At 37.1% G+C, this 25,156-nt stretch overlaps 1 protein-coding gene across 1 annotated transcript in view; it reads right to left on the bottom strand.

Annotated features, from left to right (window-relative positions):
• The window catches only part of dapk1.L (death associated protein kinase 1 L homeolog), a gene marked incomplete at its 5' end in the record, with an annotated part of 89,303 nt that overhangs the window by 18,222 nt on the left and 45,925 nt on the right, over nucleotides 1-25,156 (bottom strand). Inside the window, 15 exon segments of the mRNA NM_001093258.1 lie at nucleotides 2,162-2,359; nucleotides 3,023-3,220; nucleotides 3,672-3,770; nucleotides 4,552-4,650; nucleotides 4,771-4,869; nucleotides 6,184-6,303; nucleotides 9,963-10,055; nucleotides 11,328-11,417; nucleotides 13,094-13,139; nucleotides 14,539-14,691; nucleotides 15,212-15,238; nucleotides 15,326-15,374; nucleotides 15,490-15,619; nucleotides 17,013-17,151; nucleotides 20,532-20,753. Of these exon segments, the coding sequence (NP_001086727.1) occupies nucleotides 2,162-2,359; nucleotides 3,023-3,220; nucleotides 3,672-3,770; nucleotides 4,552-4,650; nucleotides 4,771-4,869; nucleotides 6,184-6,303; nucleotides 9,963-10,055; nucleotides 11,328-11,417; nucleotides 13,094-13,139; nucleotides 14,539-14,691; nucleotides 15,212-15,238; nucleotides 15,326-15,374; nucleotides 15,490-15,619; nucleotides 17,013-17,151; nucleotides 20,532-20,753 (1,762 nt within the window).

The raw sequence follows: 25,156 nt of genomic DNA, 5'->3' as shown, positions 1-25,156 counted from the left end.
ACAGGAAGGAGGTTCTGGTGATTGTGCTTGTTCTAAGTTATAAACCTCAGCCACCTGCTGCTCCTATAAAAGCAGCAGGGGAAACCAGCCTAGCAGAAAGCCAGGTGCTCGGCCACTTAGCTTATTTTACTGGGGAAATGAAACTTGGAAACAACGATATTCTGTGTTACAAGTGCAACCATGGGAAAGTGACAGCTATTTATTAGTAAATGTGCAATGGATGTATTTCATTTGTGACTGTAGCCCAAAAAGGCTTGCTACTTAAGCAAAATAAGCACTTTATCAGCTTTAATACTGTGATATTGATATAAACATTTAAAACCCAATTGTTACACCTGTTTAGAAACACCAAGATGTTAAAGACATAACTCAGTAGCAACTAGTGATGTGGGGGTCGAGAAAAATTCGACCCGCACCAGACTTCTCCCCTCCATTTATATTTATAAGTACTGCCTCCTGGCTGTGATCTGTTGTTACTCTGCAATGTCCCTTATGTATAGATGCAAATCCCATTGCTCTGGTTTTAAACTTTGTTTAAGAAGGAGACTGATCACTGTCATTGGTATGTGTTTACAACAATCTGTGGCAGACTTCATCATATTGATGTAAAATAAATTGGTTTAAAGGCATGCCTTCTGTGAAGAGTGGGCCTGCAAAATGACCCATGAAGGGCATTTAGGGGGGGAAAAAAAATCAGACCAGCTCATTAGTTTTATAATTCTCTGTGGCTATATGAACAACTGTGACCGGTACCCACTTAGGATAAATTCAGCTGGAGAGAGGAATAACCAATTAAAATGGAAATAATGAATATGTGTCATTCTGCTAAGTAATACCAGCATAATAAACACACAGTGGGATTAGCATTGCAATCTGTGACATAAAAAAACAGCTCACTACTCCAGCTGCCATGTTCAGAAAGAAGATTTGTGGCAATGGCCAATGAGGGAGAGACAAATGCCCATATGTAATAAAAGGCACTAAGCTTGACCAGGTGCAGTAACCCATAGAAACCAATAAGATGCTTGTTTTTACACAAGTGACCAGTAAATGTCACCTGCTTATTGGTTACTCTAGGCTGTTGTAGCTTCCAGCTTTATCATATAACCCCAAAAATCTCAAAACAAATGTTGATGAAATTTCTGGACTCCTAGAATGGAGTATAGAAGGATTGCACTCTGCATACAGCACTGCATGCATTTAATTACACTTAATTTCATTTAATTTTTTTTGTATGGTTATAGAAAGCAACAATTGCTCCAGACACAAGTGCTTTGTGCATGAGCATTAATGTGTACAGTTTTCTACTTTTACTGCTTTTGCATGTGTGGCAATAATAAATGACTACTACAATGTTGAACTTTAATGAATATTTGAATCTATAAGAAAGAATGTACTTTGCTAAATATAATAAGTCAGTTAGGTGAGTAAAACAGAAAACAAATCCAGTTTTACACATAGCTAAATAAAGTTACCTAGATTCTGGAAATGAAGAATATTCCTGGCATTTAAAGGGGATGTTCACCTTCAGACAAAAGCCCGAAAGTGAACAGCCCATGAATGGATTTTTTTTAAAAAAATGATGTTACCAAGATATTTAGCCAGTGTACAGTACTGAAAAACCAGACGCTATTGTCCATGCTCCTTTCTTCCTGTCAATTTGCATCAGTTATCTGATCAGATAAAGGACATGCAAATTAAAGGGGATTTCACAGTAGCACTGGATCACTAAACTTTCTACTTCATCATCATGTTGGCAGGGTCACTGTTGAAAGCAGGGGGTTGGTGGTGGGGGGTTTTATCAGAGATTTGTTCAGGACTGTCAAAAGAATAGCAAGATAGCTTGGTAACACTTCATTTTAAAAACCTAAATCACTTATAATAATGTTTGTAATGAATTGGGCAGTTAATTTTTGACATGTGTCCGAAGGTGAACATTTGCTTTAACATGCCAGTTTACAGAATAACTCCATCCTGCAGCATTTACACTTGCATTTAGATGATGGGGTGAACGAGCTCCATGGCATGTGTTATCAGCATGACCTAATTAAAAATAATGATCTATTTTCTTGTCATTTAAAGATAATTTTTCTTTTGTCTTCATGCAGCCATTCGTTTCATGACATACTTCCTTTTATGTGTACCATTCTCTGTCACTCACCTTGTTAGTTATATCCAAATTACATCTTGCCTCACATAGTGCCATTACAATAGGAAGATTTCCATCTTTGCAGGCAACATGCAGAGGTGTGTTACCATGGCGATCCTGGAAGTCTACAAAGCATCCATGGATGATGAGCATTTTCACTACTTCCATCTGACACCGTCTCACTGCAAGGTGAAGGGCTATGTGCCCATCCTGCAAGGGCAGAGGAAGCCAGGCAGCTATATTTAACATTCATTCTTATGTGGAGCTATCTCTAGAGAACCTTTATTAGCTTTCCTGACTACACAAGTTTTTGGACAACTAAGAACTGTCAGAAAGCTAGCTAGCTGGATAAATGGGAGACAGAGAGGCATCATGTTGTAATGGATGCAAATCTGTTTTCGAGGCACGATTTTATGAATAGTATTTGAGCTGTATTATGCCAAGCTCCCTTGTGACTGTATATGGCCAGCACAATTGCATCTAGAATAACTTGCAGGTAGTGTGTAATTGTTCTTCAGTCTTAATACACCAACTTTCATTAAGTATTAAAAAATAGTTTGAATGTTTTAGTTTTGTAAAACAAAATGTCTATACAAATGAAAACTAAAGATAAGTTAGTAGTGACATAAGTAAGTAGTATGTGACTGGCCAATCAGATAACCACAATAATTTTCTTCTCTATCTCTCTCTTTCTTAAGTCTAAATTATTTTGGCACTTATTATTAACATCTCACTAATATTTTCAATGGAACAATGAAGAATACCAGGTTACTGGCAACAGATAGGCGTCTGAGGAAAGAGATTTTAAGAGCATAACGGGTCTCAGGCATTTATGCGATTTGAGATGCTGTGAATCATTCATCCATCACTCACCTTGTCTGTTGCATCAAGGTCACCTCCATGGTCAACCAAGCACTCCACAATGTCGTGGTATCCTCTGGCTGCTGCTGTCAGAATGGGGGTTTCCCCATCCCGATTGCGAATATTGACATTGCAGCCAGCCTGGCACAAAGCTTTTGCAACTGGGTAGTAACCATGCCAAGCAGCACAATGCAGAGGGGTTTCTTCCTCCTGCAAATTAATATTTTTTTTTTTATAAAAGAGTACAACTGTTCTTGTAATCATTTTTTAGGAGTCGTCTAGATCCAAATGTTAAGCAGCATTTTAAATGTATAGAGCTTTAAATCTACATCTGTGGAACATGTTCCTCTGGAGATATCAGTTTAGTAAGCACTGTAGCCATCTGCAGAACAGTGCTGTATTTCACATAAATTGCAGACTAAGGCAATGCGGATTAATGGTTTCATTCATCAAGCACAAGTGGTGCTTGAATCTGTTTTTTATTGCTACATGAAGAGATCTATATTCTTGAATATCTTGCTTCACAAGAGGCAACTGATCACATGCATTCTGCACCCAACCGTAAAGCAGGCACAGAAGTATTGGCGAACAGATGGCAACTTTTTGCCTTTCATAGCAGATTCTTGGAAACAACAAGAAAGCACATAACAATGCTACATACCTTATCCTGGATGTCTGGATGTGATCCAATGCTGCACAAGTATTGAATAACTTCAAAATGCCCATAGCGGGCCGCCACGTGAAGTGCTGTTTCGCCCGACTAGAACCAAATAGTACACGGGTGTCAGTCTGCACTGCTGGCCTTTTGCCCAAATGAGGACAGAGGGTCTCCCCAAAGACCAAAGATAGGAAACATAAAGAAAAGTGGTACAGAGGCCTATGGGGCCAAGCAGGACTGTATTTACCAAATAGGTAGCACAAGGCCCATGCCCTGGGAGGCAGCATTGGGGGGGGGAGCCCTCAGGTACCTATATAATATATAAAATAAACAGCAGAACACCACCAAATCGATCCCCTGGTGCTGGATGCTTGCTGCTTAATCCAGTGGAAGGCTAAAGACCTGTGTTTAGGGCAATCAAACCTTAATATAGGCCATGGCCAAAGGACCCACATTATTGACACTCCTTAACACTTATAAAGCCTACAGTTTCTTAAAGGAAAACTATACCCCCCCAAACAATGTAGGTCTCTATAAAAAGATATTGCAAAAACAGCTCATATGTAAAAACCCTGCTTCATGTAAATAAACCATTTTCATAATAATGTTCGTTTCTAGTATTATGTGGCATTGGGTAATCATAAATAGAAAATTGGCATTTTAAAAAATAAGGGCCACCCCCTGGGATCCTAGGATTCACAGTGCACACAAACAACCCATACTTGTTAGGTAATACGAGTCAAGGTAATATGAGTCAGTTAAATACTTTTTAATTTTGGGGGTAAGGTTTTCCTTTAATTCCACTCCTACAAACCACCTAGTACAACTAAGTGAAAATAAACGCTACTTCCAAATAATTGGGTGAAAAAAATGGTCAGCTTACCTTATCTTTAATATCTAAAGGACAGTTATTCTGATGGAGAAATTTCAGAGTCTCAACATGACCATGTCGAGAAGCCCAGTAAATTCCATTGGATCCAGCCTACACACAAACAGTGACAATTAACACCTGGATATATTACAGCATAAAAAATAATTCTTGTTTATGTTTCTCTTTGTGTACAGTTGGGTCACAAAAGATGACCTATACGGTCATACGCACCTTATCTTGTACATCAATCTGAGCGCCGCGCTTTATTAGCAGTTCAAGAATCTGGATATTCCCACAGCCAGCAGCAATTAACAAGGGTGGGGTGCCATGCTGAAAAACACAGACACAATTATAAGGTTCCACACATGATAAATAGCTTCATTATAATTTCCCATTCTCCATTCATTTACATTGGAGAGAGTAATGATAATCTGTTTATGCTAGAACGTTTCTGTTGATTAACACCCTGTAGGGTAGTATATTATTGTAACTATATTGCACTTTGAAAACTGTTTATTTAAAGCAGGGGAGAAAATCTATTACCAGAGTACTCCTTAAGGTGGTCATAGACGTAACAATTAAGAACTTTCCAAGAAAGACCATTCGTTTCAATACACGTGTAGAGCTGAATCGTCAGATATATAGGTAGAAACAATAGAATTCTACCTGTATCTGACGATTCAGCACTAACAATGGGCGATGTTTGGATGCCTTCAAAGGCACCCAATCAAAATTTTCCATCCTGCCCGATCGACGAGCTGACCGACATTCAAGTCTTCTGCCTATCTCGGTCGGCTCTTTTCCCACCATACACGCACCGAATATCTTAAGTAAATTCGTTTTGTACGATATTATCTGTGCGTCTATGGCCACCTTTATACCCATCTTGGTTCTTGAACTTAAGTTTACAATCATTTCCTTTTTACTTAGAATTGCTTACAACATCTGGGACAATTTATTTAATGTCTCTTCTGCTTCTCAATACCCTGGGTCCTGTCACAGTATGGAAGCTCCTTCCACATATCTGACTTAAAGGATTTTCTAGATAGTTTCAGACTGAATGGCCTTTTAACCCCTAAACTGCTCACAGTAAGCAGAACTTCATATTTGTGACAGCCTTAGCCGCTAATTGATTAAATTCATTGCTTCGCTTTTATGCCGAGCTGAAAGGCTTATGACATCATCATTATATATTTTAATTAAACTGTCTACTCTGAAAAGAAAATCCTGCACACCACCGTTGTAACTTGTGATTTATTGTGCTTGCTGGATTAATGATGTGAAATGAATAACGTGCTGTTGAGTTTTGAAGCTCTGAAGAAAGTGAAGGACGCCAACACATCACTTCTTTGTCCCAGTCGTGCGGTGAAAAATGGCAAGTCAGCCACTAAGAGCAGCACAGATGGGAAAACCCGAGCCTGTGTTAATGATTTGCTGCTCGGAGGGATTCTAAGTGTGTCAGGGCAATATAGTTAAAGGAATGACACAATAAAAGCCATGAAGGAGTATCTGACTGCTGTATCACAAATACAAATGTGTGATTGACACAAGAAGTAATTTTGCTACAATATTAACATATACTTAGCTGGACTGGTCATATTTCATATCCAGCATTTCTAATTACAGCTCCATATGTAACATTACCTTATTCGGCTGGTTCACATCATAGTTTGACAAGGACCCAAAAAGATGCTGCAAACCAGGGACGTTATCGTCATTTATGGCATGAATGATGGCTTTCATTACAAAAGAGTCCTCCTCATCCTGAATCAAACAAAAAAGGCACATCGTATGGGTTCTTTTTCTAGAAACAAATGCTTTAGGTGCATTTTGTAAAACTTAGTAAGGGTTAAGTTGTTTGAAGGTTTCACCTCCCATTCATTTCCACTTTGAAAAGCATGGCTGTTCAGAGTATATTTATCTGCCAAGCATTGCCACATAGGAGTACACGTTCAAACCCTCTCACCCATCTCTCTGTTATTAAAGGAAAACGATACTATTTTTTTTACTCCTGTCAGTCTGCACATCTCCTGAAAGTCATTTAGGGCACACCAGACAATTCAGCCGTCATACTCTATAAGGTGATGCAGTATAGGGACAGCAAGCAAGCAGTCAAAGAATACAGTTTGTTCAGGTCGTTTAAGCTTAATACAATGACGTTGCTTTTTAGTTCTGTGGGAACAACTACCCTGACGCACAGCTGCAGTGTAGGTTTTTGGTTTCTATACTTTCAAATTTGTCAACAAATTAAAAATGCACAAAAGTTTAACAGTTTCACCTTGAAGCTAAATGCGTGTTTGTACTACTGGATTCCAAGCTGAAATTCACTTGGCCACATTTTGAATAGATTCCTGTCTGAAAACATTTTTTTTATTTTGAGTACTTCATTCTTCTAGACTAGTCTTCTGTTTGCTCTTTTTTTGTAAATATTGTTCCGTGTGTTTAGCCATTCTATTTGCAGTGTGCTACCGAGGTGCACTCATCTTTAAAAATCAGTAAAAGGATAAATCAGTGTAAAACGACATTGGTGTAGTTATGGGGGCTGTTATTCATGTGAAATACAGTGGTTCATTTTAGTGTTAAGTGTTTTAGTGTTGTTTGACACACAATAATATATATATTTGTTGTGGTTCCAACAATATATTATGCATGCATTCCCTGATTTTACAGTTTTCTGGATTTTTACAAACCTTTTTTCCTGGTCCTCTGAAACAGGTCAAATGTGTGTTCTACTGTGTATTATAGATAGAACGATAGATAGATAGATAGATGGATAAATTATAGTTAGATAAATGATAGTTAGATAGATAAATTATAGATAGATAGATAGATAGATTAGATAGATTAGATAGATAGATAGATAGATAGATAGATAGATAGATAGATAGATAGATAGATAGAAAGATTATAAAAATACAAAGAAGGAAGGCAGTCCTTTTAGTTTAAATGTTACCTCGTGGAGAATCGGAGGCGTGAATTACTGTTTTTTGAATAGGTAGATAGATTATAGTTAGATAGATGATAGATGCAGTTATCTGGATTTTTACAAACCTTTTTTCCTGGTCCTCAAATGTGTGTCAAATGTGTGTTCTACTGTGTATTATAGATAGATAGATAGATGATAGATGATAGATAGATGATAGATAGATAGATAGATAGATAGATAGATAGATAGATAGATAGATAGATAGATGATAGATAGATTATAAAAATACAAAGAAGGAAGGCAGTCCTTTTAGTTTAAATGTTACCTCGTGGAGAATCGGAGGCGTGAATTACTGTTTTTTGAATAGATAGATAGATTATAGTTAGATGATAGATGCAGTTTTCTGGATTTTTACAAACCTTTTTTCCCTGGTCCTCTGAAACATTTCAAATGTGTGTTCTACTTTCTATCTATAATAGATAGATAGATAGATAGATAGATAGATAGATAGATAGATAGATAGATAGATAGATAGATAGATGATAGTTAGATAGATGATAGATAGATAGATGGTAGATAGATAGATGATAGTTAGATAATGTCAACAGTTGCCACAGAAAATATGACTGAAGGACTGACACACCAGTGCTTCCTTATACAGGTATGGGATCTGTTATCTGGAAACCTATTATCTAGAAACCTCCGAAATACAGAAAGGCCGTCTCCCACAGATTCCATTTTATCCAAGTAATCCAAATTTTAAAAAATTATTTACTTTTTCTTTGTAATAGTAAACAGTACCTTGTACTTGATCCAAACTAATATTATTAACCAGATTAATATTATTAATCCTTATTGGAAGTAAAACCAGCCTATTGGGTTTATTTAAGGTTTACATGATTTTCCAGTAGACTTAAGTTATGAAAATCCAAATTACAGAAAGATCCGTTATCCAGAAACCCCCAGATCTTGAGCATTCTGGATAACATACCTGTACTGGTAACCTTGTCATAAGCTAACCTTGTCCTGCAACTGGGGCTTGAACTGAAAATGTATGACACCCCCTGCTATAGAAAGAAAGAGAGTGAGATTTGCTGCTAGTTTTCACAAATACCAAAACTGTTCATGCACCATTACCCAGATTAGTATAAAAAATGTACAAAAATGTTAACTTTTGTCCCTAAAACAGTGATCCATTGGATTGTATGCATCTTAAGTTCGTTGATTGCATTCTGCTTTCAGCTTTCCTTTCTAATGAGCAATAACTTATAGCACATGCAAGCTGTTACCTGCTATTCATAATAAAAAAAGGCTATAACACTATGATCTCCCCACACTCCATCTGCGAGCAACTTAAAAGGCATGTTTTCCTGCCAACCAGGAATGGGCCATAAGGCAAAACACTGCCAGATGCTCAGAATTATATTTATATGTCCTTCTAGAATTAACCACATTCTAGTCCATAACCGCAAAAGCATATTCAAGGTGTGATACCCCCCCCTCATTCCAGACATGGACTGAACCTTGCATATGGACCAGATCTAGGGAGAGTATATCAGCCTTTACAGGTTTGTACATATAACATTAAAGATGAAATGTTTCTTCGCAAACTGCAGTTCTGACCTGCTTTGTGCTGTATTTCATTCACAGCAATACAATGGCAATGGTAATGATCTTCTATAAATTAGTATAAAAATAAATACCCAACGAACCCTGAATATTCTTAGTACTGAATGCATGGCCTTGCAGAAAACAAATTCCAAAAACACATTATTCTGTTTTGCTTCTGCCCTGCAGTGATAAGTAGAACATTATCCATGCCACAACCTCCTGCCTGCTTGTCAGCACTTGGAAGCAGTTTATGGGCCAGGCCACATGTCAGATGGCATAACATTCTCCAGTCTCAGAGTGGTTCTGTATTGTCTGTGTTCTGTCTGCAGAAGAAGATTACATGCACTTGACAGCATATAATCAACGTCAAAGAAGCTTTATGCTGCAACATGGAAATTGCTATTTATTTCAGAAGGGAAGCGGTCAAACAACCAAGTGTGTTTAATTTCAGTATTTTTTGTTAAATCCATGGCAACTTCTTTGTTTAAAGTAGATGTTCATTTCTAAGCATTAACCACATTACCAATTGTCAGAAATGTATGGCAAGCTAAAGTTCCTTAAGGTAGTTATTTTTTCTCTCCAAATAATATTAAGATTGGATTCAGCATAAAGGCTAACTTACAGGCTTCATATTCATAGTCTCTTTGTTTTGCTAAACTCAATGGCCATAAATGTCAAGGCAACCCTTTCTGAAGGTTAATCACTTTGTTATGTTTAAGTGTTGCAGAACAGGTGCTTTCATTGTATGTATTTTATTATTTCCTTATATGATTTACGTTTTAGAGGATTAGCAGAAAGCAAAGCCAGGAAGTGCATTTTTTCTAAAATACATTTTTAAATGCACAGAAACATCTCTAGGAAAGCAATTAACCTGTTATTAACTTACCAGCGTGTCATCACTCCTAGCAATACTCATGTTGCTCCTGGACAAGAAGGATCTCGACAGTCTTTGGCACAGGGATATCAAACGAACAGATTGCTTCAAAAAACAAAATATATTTGGCTTGTCATCTTTCCCTCAGTTACAAAATCTAAATAAGATACATCTTTTCAGGAAAAACTGAAATACATTAAAGTTTAACAAAATAGGGGACAAAGAAAAACCCATATATAAAGTTAAATTATAAGATTCAAGAAATGTTTGTGTTAAATGAGTTTTGCAAAATTCCACTTTGTGTCACTCCATGGTACATATAGTAAAAAACTTCTAACTGGAAAAGTTGAAGTGCGCCATATTTTAATGGGATTGTGACTTTCAAAAAAAAAAAAAAACAAGGAAATGACACAGACTTGCGGCATTATATTGCCTCCTCCAGGTGCCCTTCTGAACCGCTGTATAAAACTACTAGTCTATCGCTGAATCACAGCCAGAAAATACAGAAGTTTGGGAAGTGACGTAGCCAAGATGTCATTAACACTCTCAATCTTTGCATTTTCTGGCTGAGATTCATGGGCAGACTTTTTTTTTTTTTAAGGCAAAAATTATATTCACAAAAGGACTAAGGGGGAATGTAATGGAGCGCATAATTAGTCCTGCATGCTCAATGTCCACCGTTTGTGTATTTGAGTGTATGTGTTGTTGGGAAAATCAGTAAAGGAGGGATGATGGTGATCTATAATAGAGGGATGTTTACTGGAATCATTATCAAACTGTTAAAAAATGCATTATGTATCATTTTTCTGGCCACTGAAATGGGGTGTGCTTGAGTTTTAGGTTATTTTGCCTTTTATTATACCCCCAAGTATTTCTGTAGTATTTGTTGCAAATATTAACTTTACCAAACCAATCTAAATACACTCACAACACAAACAATAAAATATGAAATCTATTCTCAAGTACCTTTGCAGTTTCACAATACTGTCGTAAATGCTGTAAGAGCTGTTTGCTCAAAGGAAAAAAAGCGTTTGCAGTCTTATTTTTTTAATTTAATGGTTTTTATTACATTCCCCCAATAGGTCGCTAGTTGGTAGATTTAAAGTGATCACCCTTGAACTGTTTCATGTAGAGTGTAATGATTTATCATAGGATAAAATAACATTGCATGCGCGATGCAGTATTATTCTATGTATTCTATATTTTATGCATAAATATATAAAATGATTTATAAAAAAATAATTCATTTTGTATAATAGATAAGCAGTAGCAAACTTTGTTTTTGTTATACCTGTTGTTTCTACTGTGTTTTGCAATAAAAGCTTCTCTCACGACAATGGGCATTCTACCTACGAGCACTTAGAAGAATACACTTACTTTCCATTTTCTGCGAGCAGCAAACTTCTTAAACTTCTCCATATTGACTGCAGAGGCTTTCCTGCTCAGTGCTTGCTGAGTATCTTTAGGCTGAAACAGTTTCACAGACAATTAGAAGAAATTAACACGGGGGTGTGTAAAGGTGCAGAGAATAAGCGGCATTCATAAGGGAAATAATAACATTCTATGGGTACTGTTGTAACTACTTGCAAAGAAAGCAGCAAGACCTCTACCACAGCGGAAGGTTTTAAATGGGATGAAAGGTTTGCAATTTATGAGCTTTATTTTCTCACTGCTCCGTTCACAAATAGGGCAACCGGGACAGGAAACTAGGGCAGTTATTGCCATGAGCTCTGATTTAATATGCAGCTCCAGTCCCCAAGGAACCAGGTAAACAAAATGAGTGTCATCCAATTGTTAATATAAAATCCACCTGAAAAATCCCTTAATGATTAAATACACAGCTTTTAAATATGTGGATTTTTAATAAACTCCCTGTGTACTGTTCAATAAGATAATAGTTGCAATAATGCAATAACCGTAGACTACAGAGGAAATACACTGCCACTGTATGATTCTCAGTAAAACATATTTTAAAGAAGCCATAATGTGTATTTATATATATATATATATAACACAAGGGCATTAACCAATTCAATACAGTATATCCTTCTATATATATATATATCAGTATATAACTGCTAAACAATCATTAAAGGAGAACTAAATCCCTAAAAATGAATAGGGCTAAAAATTCCATGTTTTATATAGTGAACTTATTGCACCAGCCTAATGTTTCAGCTTCTCAATAGCAGCAATGATCCATGTCACCATCTTGGACAGTGTCTGTGACACTCACATGCTCAGTGGACTCTGAGCAGCTGTTGAGAAGCTAAGATTAGGGGTCGTCACAAATTATCAAGCAGAAAATTAGGTTGGCCTGTAATATAAGCTGATGCTACAGGGCTGATTATTAAATTCTGATGCTAGTTGGGCTGGTTTCTGTGCTGCCATGTAGTAATTATCTGTATTAATTACTAATCAGCTTTATATCGTGACATTTCTATTCTATGTGTACTGTATATTTTGAGTCAGTCCCCAAGCTCAGTAGGTGACAGCAGCACAGAGCATGTGCAGTGAATCAGCAGAAAAGAAGATGGGGAGCTAATGGGGCATCTTTAGAGACACAGATCTTTACTGCTAAAGGGCTGTGGTTGCCTTGGGCTGGTACAGAAACCCAAAACATAATGTACAACATTTCTAGCTACTTCTTTAGCTTAACTTTCCTTGTCCTTTAAGAAGAAAATACCAAGAAAAGGCTAGCCAGGGGCCAGATCATATCATTCTGTTTTGTTACTGGGCATGATATTGCCTAATACAAGACATACAATGATAACAACCCATGTGCCAGCGGCATCACTATGTTTTGACTGAAAATAATACCTTTAAGTTATGTACTTTGAATTGCTGTTGGTTAGTCAAGGCCCTCTGATATTAAAAAACCTTACACTTCACTATATAAAAAATATTTTAAATTATGGAAAAAGTATGTTCCTATAAACCCTTTCCAGTATCAAAATTAAATAAAAAAGGACCATACACCAACAAATTGTTCTAGAGCTAGTCCCACAAAGGGCAGGCCAGTAGCAGTCAGCAGAGGCCCCTTGAACACAGAACCTGGATTGGGCTTTGTTACTGCATTGATTTACACAGAACCGACAGTAAGTGCGGTATTTTGTAACAAAGAAAATGCAAAATAACTCTACCTTAATCCAAGGGTGGCACAAACTGTCTTGAATTGTCATCCTCTTCCTTTTCAGAAAAATGAAAACATTAAGCTCATTATTCAGGGTATTGCTGGTTTTAATATATTATTATCAGTACACAATACTGTCATTGTTTCCAAAGCATTATATTGGAAGTCAGTGCACACAACACAACACTAACAAGTGTGCAAATTATTATTTGTTCCATGTAAAGGTATGGCACATTATTTTGGGCACTTTGCCCAAATTTTTATATATATATATATATATATATATAAGTATACACAAAGGGTTAAGGCTCATTCCTTTCTCTCAAGCAGTTCTGTCCCAGATTACAGCTAAGATTCTAACTATATTGAGAACAATGCATTCTCAGCACAGTGGTCCAAGATCATATCTGAAAGCTGATGTTTTCAACACTGAGCCCTAGCAGAATTTATTATCAGAGAAACTCAGAACGGTTATTTCCTTCGCCTGAAATAACACAATCATTTCCCAGCCATTAAGTGGCTACAAGGGCTTTAAATACAAAAATATATCCATGAGATTCAACTACTGCAAATACTTTACAGCAGTATTTCCTATATTTAAGGTCATACTGTTAACTGTCCAGCTTTTAAGTGCTAGTTGTCGACCACTGTCCTATCTGTGCCATGATCTCTTTATACAGCAATTACTATAGCCTTGCTGGGTACAGTAAATGTTTAGAATCTGCATTATTTCACATATGGAGTACCATATCAGGTAGAAGAATATTTATTATTAATGTAATGCACACTGCCAATCATTTTATAGTGATTTGTTCTGTTGCTCATAAATGTGTAAAGTAGTCTTAAAAATGTACTGCAGGGGAAGTTATTGGAACTTATGGGAGAATTCATTTCCTGCTTATCATGTGACTAGTTCTATTTCCGGAGGCCTATTATGGATATATAATAGGGACTCTAGATAAACATCCATTTCGTTTAATACTCCTTACAGCACAACCAAGGCTACTTTTAAAATAGTTACACCTCCTGCCCTTCCTGTTTCAGACAAACACAGGTACGTACTGTGCTTCAGCGTTTGCACCCATTTATAAATCACTTACAGAACATTAGAGCTTTATGAGGAAAATACAATATAAATAATGAAAGCAAATAAGAAAGTGCACAGCAGGCAAGAAGCATAACATTCTATGGATAAAGCTTTTGACTTAAAACAAATGTCTCCACTACAATAATGTGTTTAGAAGGTAAATAGGATTATAAAAATGTACCACATTTAAATGCATCATTTCACACAGAAATCTCAAACATCATATAATGAAATTTGGCCAAGTATACAGAGCTGCCAGCATGATACGAAAATAGCCAAAAGGTATCAGCACTGTAGTAATAACAAAAGCAACGATATTATATGGCCCTAATTAATCTCAAGAAAGATAAAAAAACAAACACACTTACTTTGGGTCCTTGACTAGTAGCCGCCTTATAAAATCTTTGGCCAAGTCACTTGTACTACTGAAGAACTCTTCCTCAAAGTCATAACTGACAGCAGATATATTAGCCAAGGTCTCTTGTTTTGTTTCCCCAAGGAATGGAGATGCTCCGCTTAATCTAAAAAAAAAATAAATAAATAGCTAACTAACTCTTGCAAGTAAATTTATAAAGCTGCAAGAAGTATTGTACTAAAATGCCTCCATCAGAGTAATTTACATTTACACATATAGTATATGTCCTCCACACAGTTAGGGATATTGTAGTTATGCAGTTTGTCAGAGCAATAGGAAACCAATTGGTTTTACTATACATAACCCTCCAAATGATGTAATAGCTGACTTTGAACTCAGTAGAATGGAAGAAACCATGAGTACCTGCCTTTTTCTCCACCCAGGCAATCAGAACATCTGTTCTCTGAATGCCACTACATCAGTGTTCATATAATTTAGTATACGAGAGCCCTCATAAAACACTTGGTAACTGTGTGATATAAAGACTATGATAGTTGTGGTGATCTGTCAAGTTGTGACAGCAGTTATAACTTGTACAGGTAAATATGCTCATATATTCATGCCATGCTTCCAATAAAAATATTAAGAAACGTACAATAAACACCTCTCACAATACAGATACTCACAGAATGTATGTTATGACTCCGATACTCCTACAAATAATAACAGCAGACCGTTAGTGAGCATGCTGGTATATAGGAAATCCAACCCCCCCTCCACACTCCCAGTTTTTAACTTACCACATATCAGACTCAAGACCAAGAGGCTCATAATTCACAATTTCAGGAGCTAAAGAGAAATAATACATCATTAAAATCAAATGTATGACTACTACACTTCCCATGCAGGAATTTCATTAAAAAAACATTATTTGAAAGGCACGATAAAGAAAAACAATACTTACCAACAAATTCTGGAGTTCCAAATATGTTCTTGAATTCATTTCCAGAGTCGATTCTGTGAGCCAGGCCAAAGTCTATGATCTTTATACGAGTCTTGGGTGCATTTCTATCCAGCAGCATGATGTTCTCAGGCTATACGCAAGAAATGCAAAAAAAATTGGATACATAAAGCTAGTTTTGTAGCCAGGCTCATGCCTCTCTACCAGCAATATCATTACAGCAGTAACATATTCATCCACTTTTCTGAAAATAATAGATTTGTGGAAAACTCATAAAAGCACACACCTTCACTAGCAAATCTGCTTCTGCTTGATTGATTGATTGATTGAGAGCTTTAACTACTTCTACTAATTAAAAGGTCTGATTTATATAGAGGATTTTGTTCTATGGTACTCAAGTCCTTTGCAAACTCCTAGCCAGGCTTAATTGCACCAAGTATGCTTAAAAAGAAAATATTAGGTATGGGATCCATTATCTGGATATGTTATCTGGAAACCTGTTATCCAGAAAGCTCAGAATTACAGAAAGGCTCCCATAGACTGCATTTTATCCAAATAATCCAATTTTTTTAAAATTATTTACTTTTTCTCTGTAATAATAAAACAGTACCTTGTACTTGATCCCAACTAAGATATAATTATTCCTTATAGGAAGCAAAACCAGCCTATTGGGTTTATTTAATGTTAACATGATTTTTTAGTAGACTTTCGGTCCCGAGAATTCTGAATAACAGGTCCCAAACCTGTACTGCCAAAGTCTCCAGCTTCAGACAATAAATGTGAATGTTTTAATGGATTCTGTAAACCGAGCTGCAATTAAAACAGACATTCTAAATATCAGATAGCTTTAATATGTGCAGTATGTTACACTGCAAACCAGTTACTAACACATGAATTAAATTAGGTAATAGAGTTGCCTGTGTAGTCCATCTGAACAGAAAGTATGTTGGCAAATGAGCATCAAATAATAGCAGTGCTGACCTCATGGGAAGCCTAAAATAGGACAGTGAGCAATTAATAGGGGTGGCGTAAGTGAGTGGCACAGAAATACAGGCCTTTCTGTGCCCCTAACGAAGACCCCAACTTCATTTTAGGGGTCGAAATGCATTGGGATATTTTGCGAACGAGATCAACTTTTTAAATCTAACCTGAAGTGCCTTGCTATTATCTAATTAGATTAAACAGGGAATCTTACAGTGCAGTATTATCCTGCAGTATTCACCAGATATAATTGCTACTGGCAGTAGGTGTGCACCACCAAATATTTATTTATTCATAGTTAATACCTGGCTGGGCTGTTAGACACAGACAGCAATTTTAACCATTTTGGTGACCCCCTTTAATTGCAGAAACTATGCAATCTGGCCCTTGTCCTGTTAAAACTAATTTCATAATAGAGCCCCAAGTCCAGTTCTTCCCCTTCTGACTAATTATGAGCATATACTTGAGACAGACAGACAAATGTGATGGCACATGCTCAGCCTAAAAACCTTTCATCATAACATCAGCTCACAAAATGTTATTACCTTGAGATCAAAGTGGGCAATCTGCAGGGAGTGAAGGTAATTTACACCATTAAGGATCTGCTTGATGAACTCTGTAGCTTCTTCTTCTGTCAGAGACTCTTTTTCAGCAAGAAAGTCAAACAGTTCACCTCCTGCGACTCTGTCATGACAGAAACCGTGTTACAGATACTGCAAGCTCCTGGCACATAGTCATTTAGTCTATTCACATGTAGAAATAAAGTACTGAAGGTTTAATCTGCATTTCCTTTTGAAAAGACACTATTCACATAAAAATTATTAGACAGGGCAATCAGATTGCTGTGGCTGAACTATCTCTGACAGCCTCCAATTAACCACTGCAAGTTGTGCAGACAAGATATAAATCTGACAGACAGCTGAATTAATAAGTTAGAAAAGTTTGAAAGTTTTGAGTTTAAACATTGCTTGCGATTTGTACAGGCCGCACAGAATGTGTCCAATGAACTGACAAGCACTGGTTTGAAAAAGGATATTTACAGATCCTCACAACTGAATGACACAATAAGTCTACATTTTAAGAGCCAATTCTATTTATGAATATGTCTGCACCAGATACAAAAATAGAATTGAATGCTAAATGATAAAAGGAAGGTTAAAAGAATGTTGAAAATGTTGGGTATGCAAGTATTCCTGTAAAGTAGTAACAGGTGGAAAAACTAAATGAAAAGGGGTTCCAAAAGTGCCATTAAATGATAGCAAGGCCCCAACTAATTTGAAGTAATTACTTATGCATGGCAAGATAGATAGGAGGGAAATGTGATTACTTAGTAACGTGTGCAAAGATTTCCGTAGGGCCATGTCAGATGAGGTGTTTTCTCCACTGGTGTATGAATGCTGGGGGAGAAAAAGCTGATCACTTCCTTCAGCCCTGATATTACTTTAAAATTACACAGCATTAGCCTGTTAGTGCAGATTGGGTGGAGTTTGGAGGATAAGTGTCAAAGTATGCATTTACAAGTTAGAATTCAATGCTATGCCTTTCGGTGCATTGTAAATGTTGGGACAGAAAGAAGCAGGTGAGCTTTAGTTTTCTCCCCAGGTGTACATAAGCTGGTGGAGAACACCATCGCCAAACGAGCGGATCTTTCCCCAATATGCCATTAACAAACATGGCTATATCGGGGGTAATCTGATTGTTCAGGCCGTATGGCCGAACGATCCGATTACGATGTGCCATGGGCTCCGGCGGGATCGGTCGGGTCAAAATCAAACCTGACCAATCGACCGATTTCCACCGGACGAAAGATGTCGGCACACGCCACACACGATCCGAAAATCGTACGAATCCGCGATTCGTGCGATAGGATCTGTGTGTCTATGGCCACCTTAAGTCGGGTATCCCATAGCAATCATTTAATAGTTTACTGGTTGAGTTAGAATAATGAGAGAAACGCCTGACTGACTGCAATGGGTTACTAAGGCTACTTTATAAACAGTTTTCCATTTGACAATATTTATAACTATGCTAGCCAAGATGTATGATATACCTCTGTACACGCTATAAGCAAGTACAGAGTCAGGGATTGTCAACTGACTGTTCCCCCAATGATGTTGTACCAAATCCCACTATTCTGTCAGGCCACATAGTAGCCCCCTCCTGGCTTCTTGCAGTGGGATTATAAGAACAGGAGCCCTGTACTAGGTGAGAAGAAACTTTTAGCCTATGTCTCACTGCTTGTGTGAAGTGAGACAGTTGCAACTTAAACAAATAAAGCAAATGAAAATATATATTCAGCTTTTAATGTTACAGCTGGACAGCGCTACTTTCACCGAGCTGATTGATGGGTTTAATATCATGGGGTTGTAACGGCTAGATATCAGTTTAATGGCAATCCATACTGAAAAAGAAGCGAGTTTTAGCCATGGATCCTTTGTTCTCACTCACTTGCTTAAAGGAAAACTATAACCCCCCGAACAATTTAGGTCTCTATAAAAATATATAGCAGGTGTAAAACCCTGCTTCTTGCAAATGAACCATTTTCATAATAATATAATTTTTTAGTAGTATGTGCCATCGGGTAATCATAAATAGAAAATTGCCACTTTAAAAAATAAGGACCGCCCCGTGGGATGGTGCGATTCACTGTGCACACAAACAAACTAAACAAACCATACTTATTAGGTCACATGAGCAAATTAAAAGTCAGAGTTCCGTCTTTTGCTTCCACACTTCTTACTGTTACAGTTAGAGCTGCAGTATTTCTGGTCAGGTGATCTCTGTGGCAGCACAGGGACCATCACAAAATGGTAGTTCAAGGCAATGTAAAAGAGCAATATTTACTTAAATATATATTCCAGTTTGATAAGATTCTTTAATATGTCACTTAATATTATATAAACTCTCTGTTGCTTAAGTATCATTTTGGGGGGTAAAGTTTTCCTTTAAGGCAAAGTGCCTTTTTTCCCAAGGCCTAGTTGCCAAGGTCAGTGAACAAAGAAGAACAATCAGTTACAATGGAATTAATTTTTAGTATAATTGATTGCTATTTGTATTCTGATTCTGCACAGTGACTTTGAGTTACCTGTGTATGTGTGTTTATTTATGTGGAGTGTGGAGTGGAGCTGCTATGGTAGTCAAGACTCTGCCTTACCCTAAAATTAACAATTAAGAGATGCTTCAAATCCAGCATTTAGTTCAAGCGTTATCCAACTGCCATTCACTTTTTAAAGGAGTCTGCCAAATCCTTAGTTACCTGACTGGATAACTGAAGGCAAATCTTTTTTGGATGTAAAATCATTTATGAATATGCAATTTAAGGTTTGGAATATGGTATTTGAAATAACCTTTTGCCCAGGCTTCAGCATTAACCCAATTCTAAAAACTATGCATCCCTACAAAAAAAACAAACACAGTCTTTCAGTATTGACATTTTCAAAAAATGGTAGAATGCTTACTTGGTTTTACCCGGTGGTTACTTTTGCAATAAGCAGGTCTACGTGCGGATCATTGTTTAACTCAAAAAGAAAAGCCCTACAAAGCATGTATTATTTCTTACATACTAAATATTTATTTGAGGAATGCTGAAATGCCAGCGTGTCCTACACTAAGAATATTTCCTTAAATAAGTATAGCTGTGAATCATTTACTTTTAAACACAACACTTTTGTGACAACTCTAAATGCAAAGCTGCTGGTAAGGTCAAATTTCCTCCACCCTTGCTATTTAACCTCTTTAACTAATGCACAAGATCTAACCCAAGTCCCAAGAGGCAGTGCATTCTGGAGAGCCCCTGTGTTTTTACTCGCACTGCCACACTGGCACAGAAAGGGTGCAGCAGCTAAATGCCAGCACCATTATTTATATATGATACCCCACTATAAAAGCAAATTTGCTCCTAACTGGTTGTGTTAAACAAAACCTCCAATGTGCATAATGAAGGGCCCTTGAAATACAGAGCTTCGTTCTGTGTCTTGCCGTTCCTGTGGTTGCACAGGAAACCCATTACATCATCCTTTCATTGCACAGGAGACAAACAAGCATTGGAGTGCTGTGGCACTTACAGCTCCAGAATGAGAATGACATCTGCTTTGTTCTCGTACACTTCGTGCAACGTGATCACATTGGGGTGCTGGATCTCCTTCAGGATGCTGACCTCCCTCTCGATATCTTCTCGGGTCACCCCACGCCGGCTTGATTTGGTCCTTCGCTTCTTGATACATTTTGCAGCATAATGCACGCCTGTTTTCTTTTCCTGGCATTTTTTCACCACGGCAAACTGACCACTGAAAAACAAGAATAAAAGAACTCTGACAAAAGAATCCAATAGTAAACTACAGGGTTCAATCACAGTTGTGAATCTGGGGATACAGAAATGCCAGCATTTGGCTGTTCCACATATGTTGTTGTATTGTGGAACCCTAATTAAAGGGGTTGTTCACCTTTGAGTTAACTTTTAGTATGATGTAGAGCACGGATCACTAACCTTTTGAACCCGTGAGCAAAATTTAAATATAAAAGGAGATGAGGAGCAACACCAACATGAAAAAATGTTCTTGGGATGCCAAATAAGGGCTGTGATAAGTCATTTGGTAGCCCCTTTGTGGACTGTCAACCTACGCGAGGCTCTGTTTGGCAGTACATGTAGTTTTTATGCAACAAAAACTTGCCTCCAACTCAGTAATTCAAAAAGGCCACTGGGAGAGCAACATTTGCTCATGAGCTACTGGTTGGGGTTCAATGATGTTGAGAGTAATTACCTGCAAAAAGTTTTACATAAAAAAGATTCTGATTTGTCGCTATGTATTACTACTCCAGGGAACATTAACACTAGTTTTGTAAACCACCCCCTGGCAACAGGAACAAAGTCAGACATGAGAAGAGGGCTTAATCATTAAATGACATTTATAGAATAGATGATTACCAGAATTAACCAGTATAAATTCTTTCACAAGATGGTTAATCTATTATGCACCATCGAGTTATACGGATGAAATAGTACATTTGTTCAAATCAAAATGAGAGAAAGGATCAGCGACACACTGTTCTCTTATAAAGAGTCTAACGACTTTCCATTGTGTGGAAATAATAATAGTATGGCGGAGAACATGACTGCTTGGAGATCTAGCCACAGCCTTCCACTGAAGTCTGAGCACCATCATCACTACTACCTGTGCTCTAGGCCAGTGGTCCCCAACCAGTAGCTCGTGAGTAACATGTTGCTCTCCAACCTCTTGGATGTTGCTCCCAGTGGCCTCAAAGTAGGAGCTTATTTTTGAATTCCAGGCTTGGAGGCAAGTTTTGGTTGTATAAAAACCAGGTGTACTGCCACACAGAGGCTCAATGTAGGTTGACAATCCACATAGGGGCTACTAAATAACCAATCACAGCACTTATTTGGCACCCCATGAACATTGTTCATGTTTGTGTTGCTCCCCAACTCCTTTTTCTTCTGAATGTTGCTCACGGGTTCAAAAGGTTGGGGATCCCTGCTCTAGGCCTTCAAGTAGCTGGCTGCCTGCTAAATGCAGGATATAATAAATGCAGCACCATGGGATGATGTGTTTTGCCTTCATGATCCAGTAACTATGTAAAGCTTTATTACCTGTGTGCGGTTCTCTAGGATATCAGCACAAAGATGTTAATAATTAATAAAACCTAAGGCTATTGCTTACAAACTAGTTGTGATGCTTCCATTTGCGTTGGACAGCGACCATAACCAGCTTACTTGCTGTGGCCGTTATATTTCTAAAAGGAACTGAAACTACATGGAATACAGTACAACATGAGCTCACTGAATAAGGCATGTGTTGCCCATAACAATTACCTATTGTTTTAATTAAGAAATATTTATGGCCTCTGCTATTTCTGCCATTAACAAGAATAATATGAAGTGAGTTTTACTTTAGTACTTCCTGATTCTGAAGAACTTCATAGGATCTCTTAGAGAAGGGATGGGTTTGTTCAGAGGCAGATAGGGATTAGTTCTTTATAAAAGCAAATAGGAAAATATGGATTTTTTTAATTAAAACAATAGGCAGAATTTAATTTCAAATTTTTAACATATTGTGTGTATGTTAAGCAAAGTTGTTTAAGTGCATACTGTCCCTTTAATGTTGAATATAAAAGTGCTTGGTTATTAAATAAAATCTAAATGAGAGTTCCTATGGTTAACTGTGAGCCAAAAGGGGTAAAGGTTAAGGTTTGGTTTGTCAAAAAGAGAATGAAAACAATAAAGCTATACGTAGGTCTAGGTATTTCCTCTGTGATGCTCATTTCAGTGACCTTTTAGGGGTCAGAATTGTTAACTCACACCCAGGTGTAGTTTGAATTTTGGGAGAGGTGATGACAGTGAAAACACAAATAAAATGACAGTTCCTTTTTACTAGAGTTTGCAAGGATGAAGGCAGGTGATGTTAATCAGAAGACTCTTGTTTCTATATACACAGTTGGAGTGCTCACACATTGCTCATGAGTAAATCATTTATTTAATCATTAAACAAAAGGACTCCATATACACTTATCAAGTTTCTGATCATTGTTTAGCATATGGTGTCTTTATGTACTTAGCCAATCACCTGCAAATTGACCACACCTGTATATTGGATATTATATATAGCATAATGATTAGGGACACACGTTTACCAAGTTAAAATCTACAGTTAAAATAGTATAAACAAAATAACTGACATGAATAAATGATGCAGGCAAAGCTTGAGGCAAAATTCTGCTGAAAAACAATGAAAATGACAATAAGTCCGAAGAAGGGCAATGACTGCACAAAGAGGAAGACGATTTTACTTCACAGACTGCAACTGGCAGAAGGCAAGTCCATTTCTTCCCCACTTCTACAACAGAATCTTTCCTCACCTAACAACGCCTGATTTCACAAAAAGATTACAGAATCAATCATAAGAATAATATTATTTTCAGAAAGTTACTTATTTTATTTCCATGTATATTTTAGTACACGTTTTGGTGTCAAGAAAGAAAGGTTTTACACAAATGTCAATGTAAAATATTATGTTTTTTCCTGTATATTGAAACCAGACTTCCTCTAATCACAGCCCAGCAAAACACTATGTCTGGTAGTCCTCTGACTGAAAATGCTACATTATTCATTTTTGGATTCCAAATGTTTTCGTTAAAGCAAAACTTTTATATTCTGTAGGAAAACTTAACCAACACACAATTCATACTCTACACCTCGACCGATCAAACTGACATATACATATCAGAAAATATTGCCCTTTATATCTTTTACCTTGATCCACAATTGTGTGTGTTCTATGTGCTCCGTCACTGATTACCTGACAAGAAATAATGCAGTAACAGTAAGAGGTATGGGTGTAAAAAGACACACTTCTGTTCATTGGCTGATATAAACTAGTATATAATAAGTGTGACCTTGGTTTATTTATGCGGCACGCAAGGAATGGCCGTTACCATTACGCAAACCAATTTAAAAATGTTTTTCATGAAAAGACTTAATTTATATTAGGGTAGGACTACATGGACATTTCGTAGCAATCCGACGCGCGTGTACCCTTAGAGTAGGACTACGTGGACGTTTTCGACACGCTGCGACAAAATGCCTTCAACAAGTTGCATGTGACAGAAATAAGGTAAGAGATAGAAATGTCAAATTAAGTTGCATCGTTGATCTGGCGTCTGCATACCACAGTCGTGTCGTGTTGGATCAGTGCTGCGACTTCATCTGACATTTCTATCTCTTACCTTATTTCTGTCACATGTGACTTGTTGAAGGCATTTTGTCGAAGCGCGTCGAAAACATCCACGTAGTCCTACCCTAAGGGTACACTTTAAGAAATCCCATAAAAATGAATAGAAAGTGGGGGAGTTTTTCTGTGATAAAGTCTAATTTCACATTTTCAGAAATCTGTATTTTATATATGGACTTGCAATGTTCAGAGGTATAGTTTTCCTTTAAGACATTTCATTTAACTCAAATAACAAAGGCTTGCACTATACAAGTTACATTATATTCACAGGTTTCAGGCCAGTTTAAATCTATTTCACAGAGCAGGATTAATTTGCACAATAAATTTAGTTGATGGGATTGTACTGGTGCAAAAACGTCTGTAACAACAGTGATTTGCTCTGTGATCTTCTAATACCTATTGAATTACTGTTAAATTATTACTATGGGATGGATCTTTTTTCTGAGCTTGGCAGGTTGCCCTTATTATCCTGTAGATGCAAACACAGCACCAGTCTTGTATTCTGTGAGCAGCCACAGTTTCACTAGGCTTCAGAATAGTAATATTTTTTAACTGCAAAATGTTTCCTTGCTCTTTAAGCAGTATAGGATATTCTAGGCCATAGCTTCTTCAATCTGAGATAAAATGCTTGCCCAGCTACTCTGAATATGGTCCCAGACATATAGTGGAGCTGTAATATTGCTTGCCTCAGCACTCACACTTTAGTTTATAGTAACACTACTTTTGCCTTAAAGATACATTTATATTTAATATGTCAAAGGATATAGAAGCACTAAAACAAAGTTTAAAAGCTGTAGGAGAACGGGATAATGGATATTACTGTCTTTATATAAAAGGCAGAGGTATAGCCGATAGCTGCAATAGCTCTCAGTTCAGCAAAATGTATGATTAGCATATCAATTGATAATAATTCCAGCATTGCCATTTATCCATTGAGGTTTTGCTGC

Source organism: Xenopus laevis, chromosome 1L (assembly GCF_017654675.1).
Source record: "Xenopus laevis strain J_2021 chromosome 1L, Xenopus_laevis_v10.1, whole genome shotgun sequence".
Classification (NCBI taxonomy): Eukaryota; Metazoa; Chordata; class Amphibia; order Anura; family Pipidae; genus Xenopus; species Xenopus laevis.
Note: the sequence above shows the minus strand (reverse complement) of the source record. Positions and strands in the feature narration are given on the sequence as shown.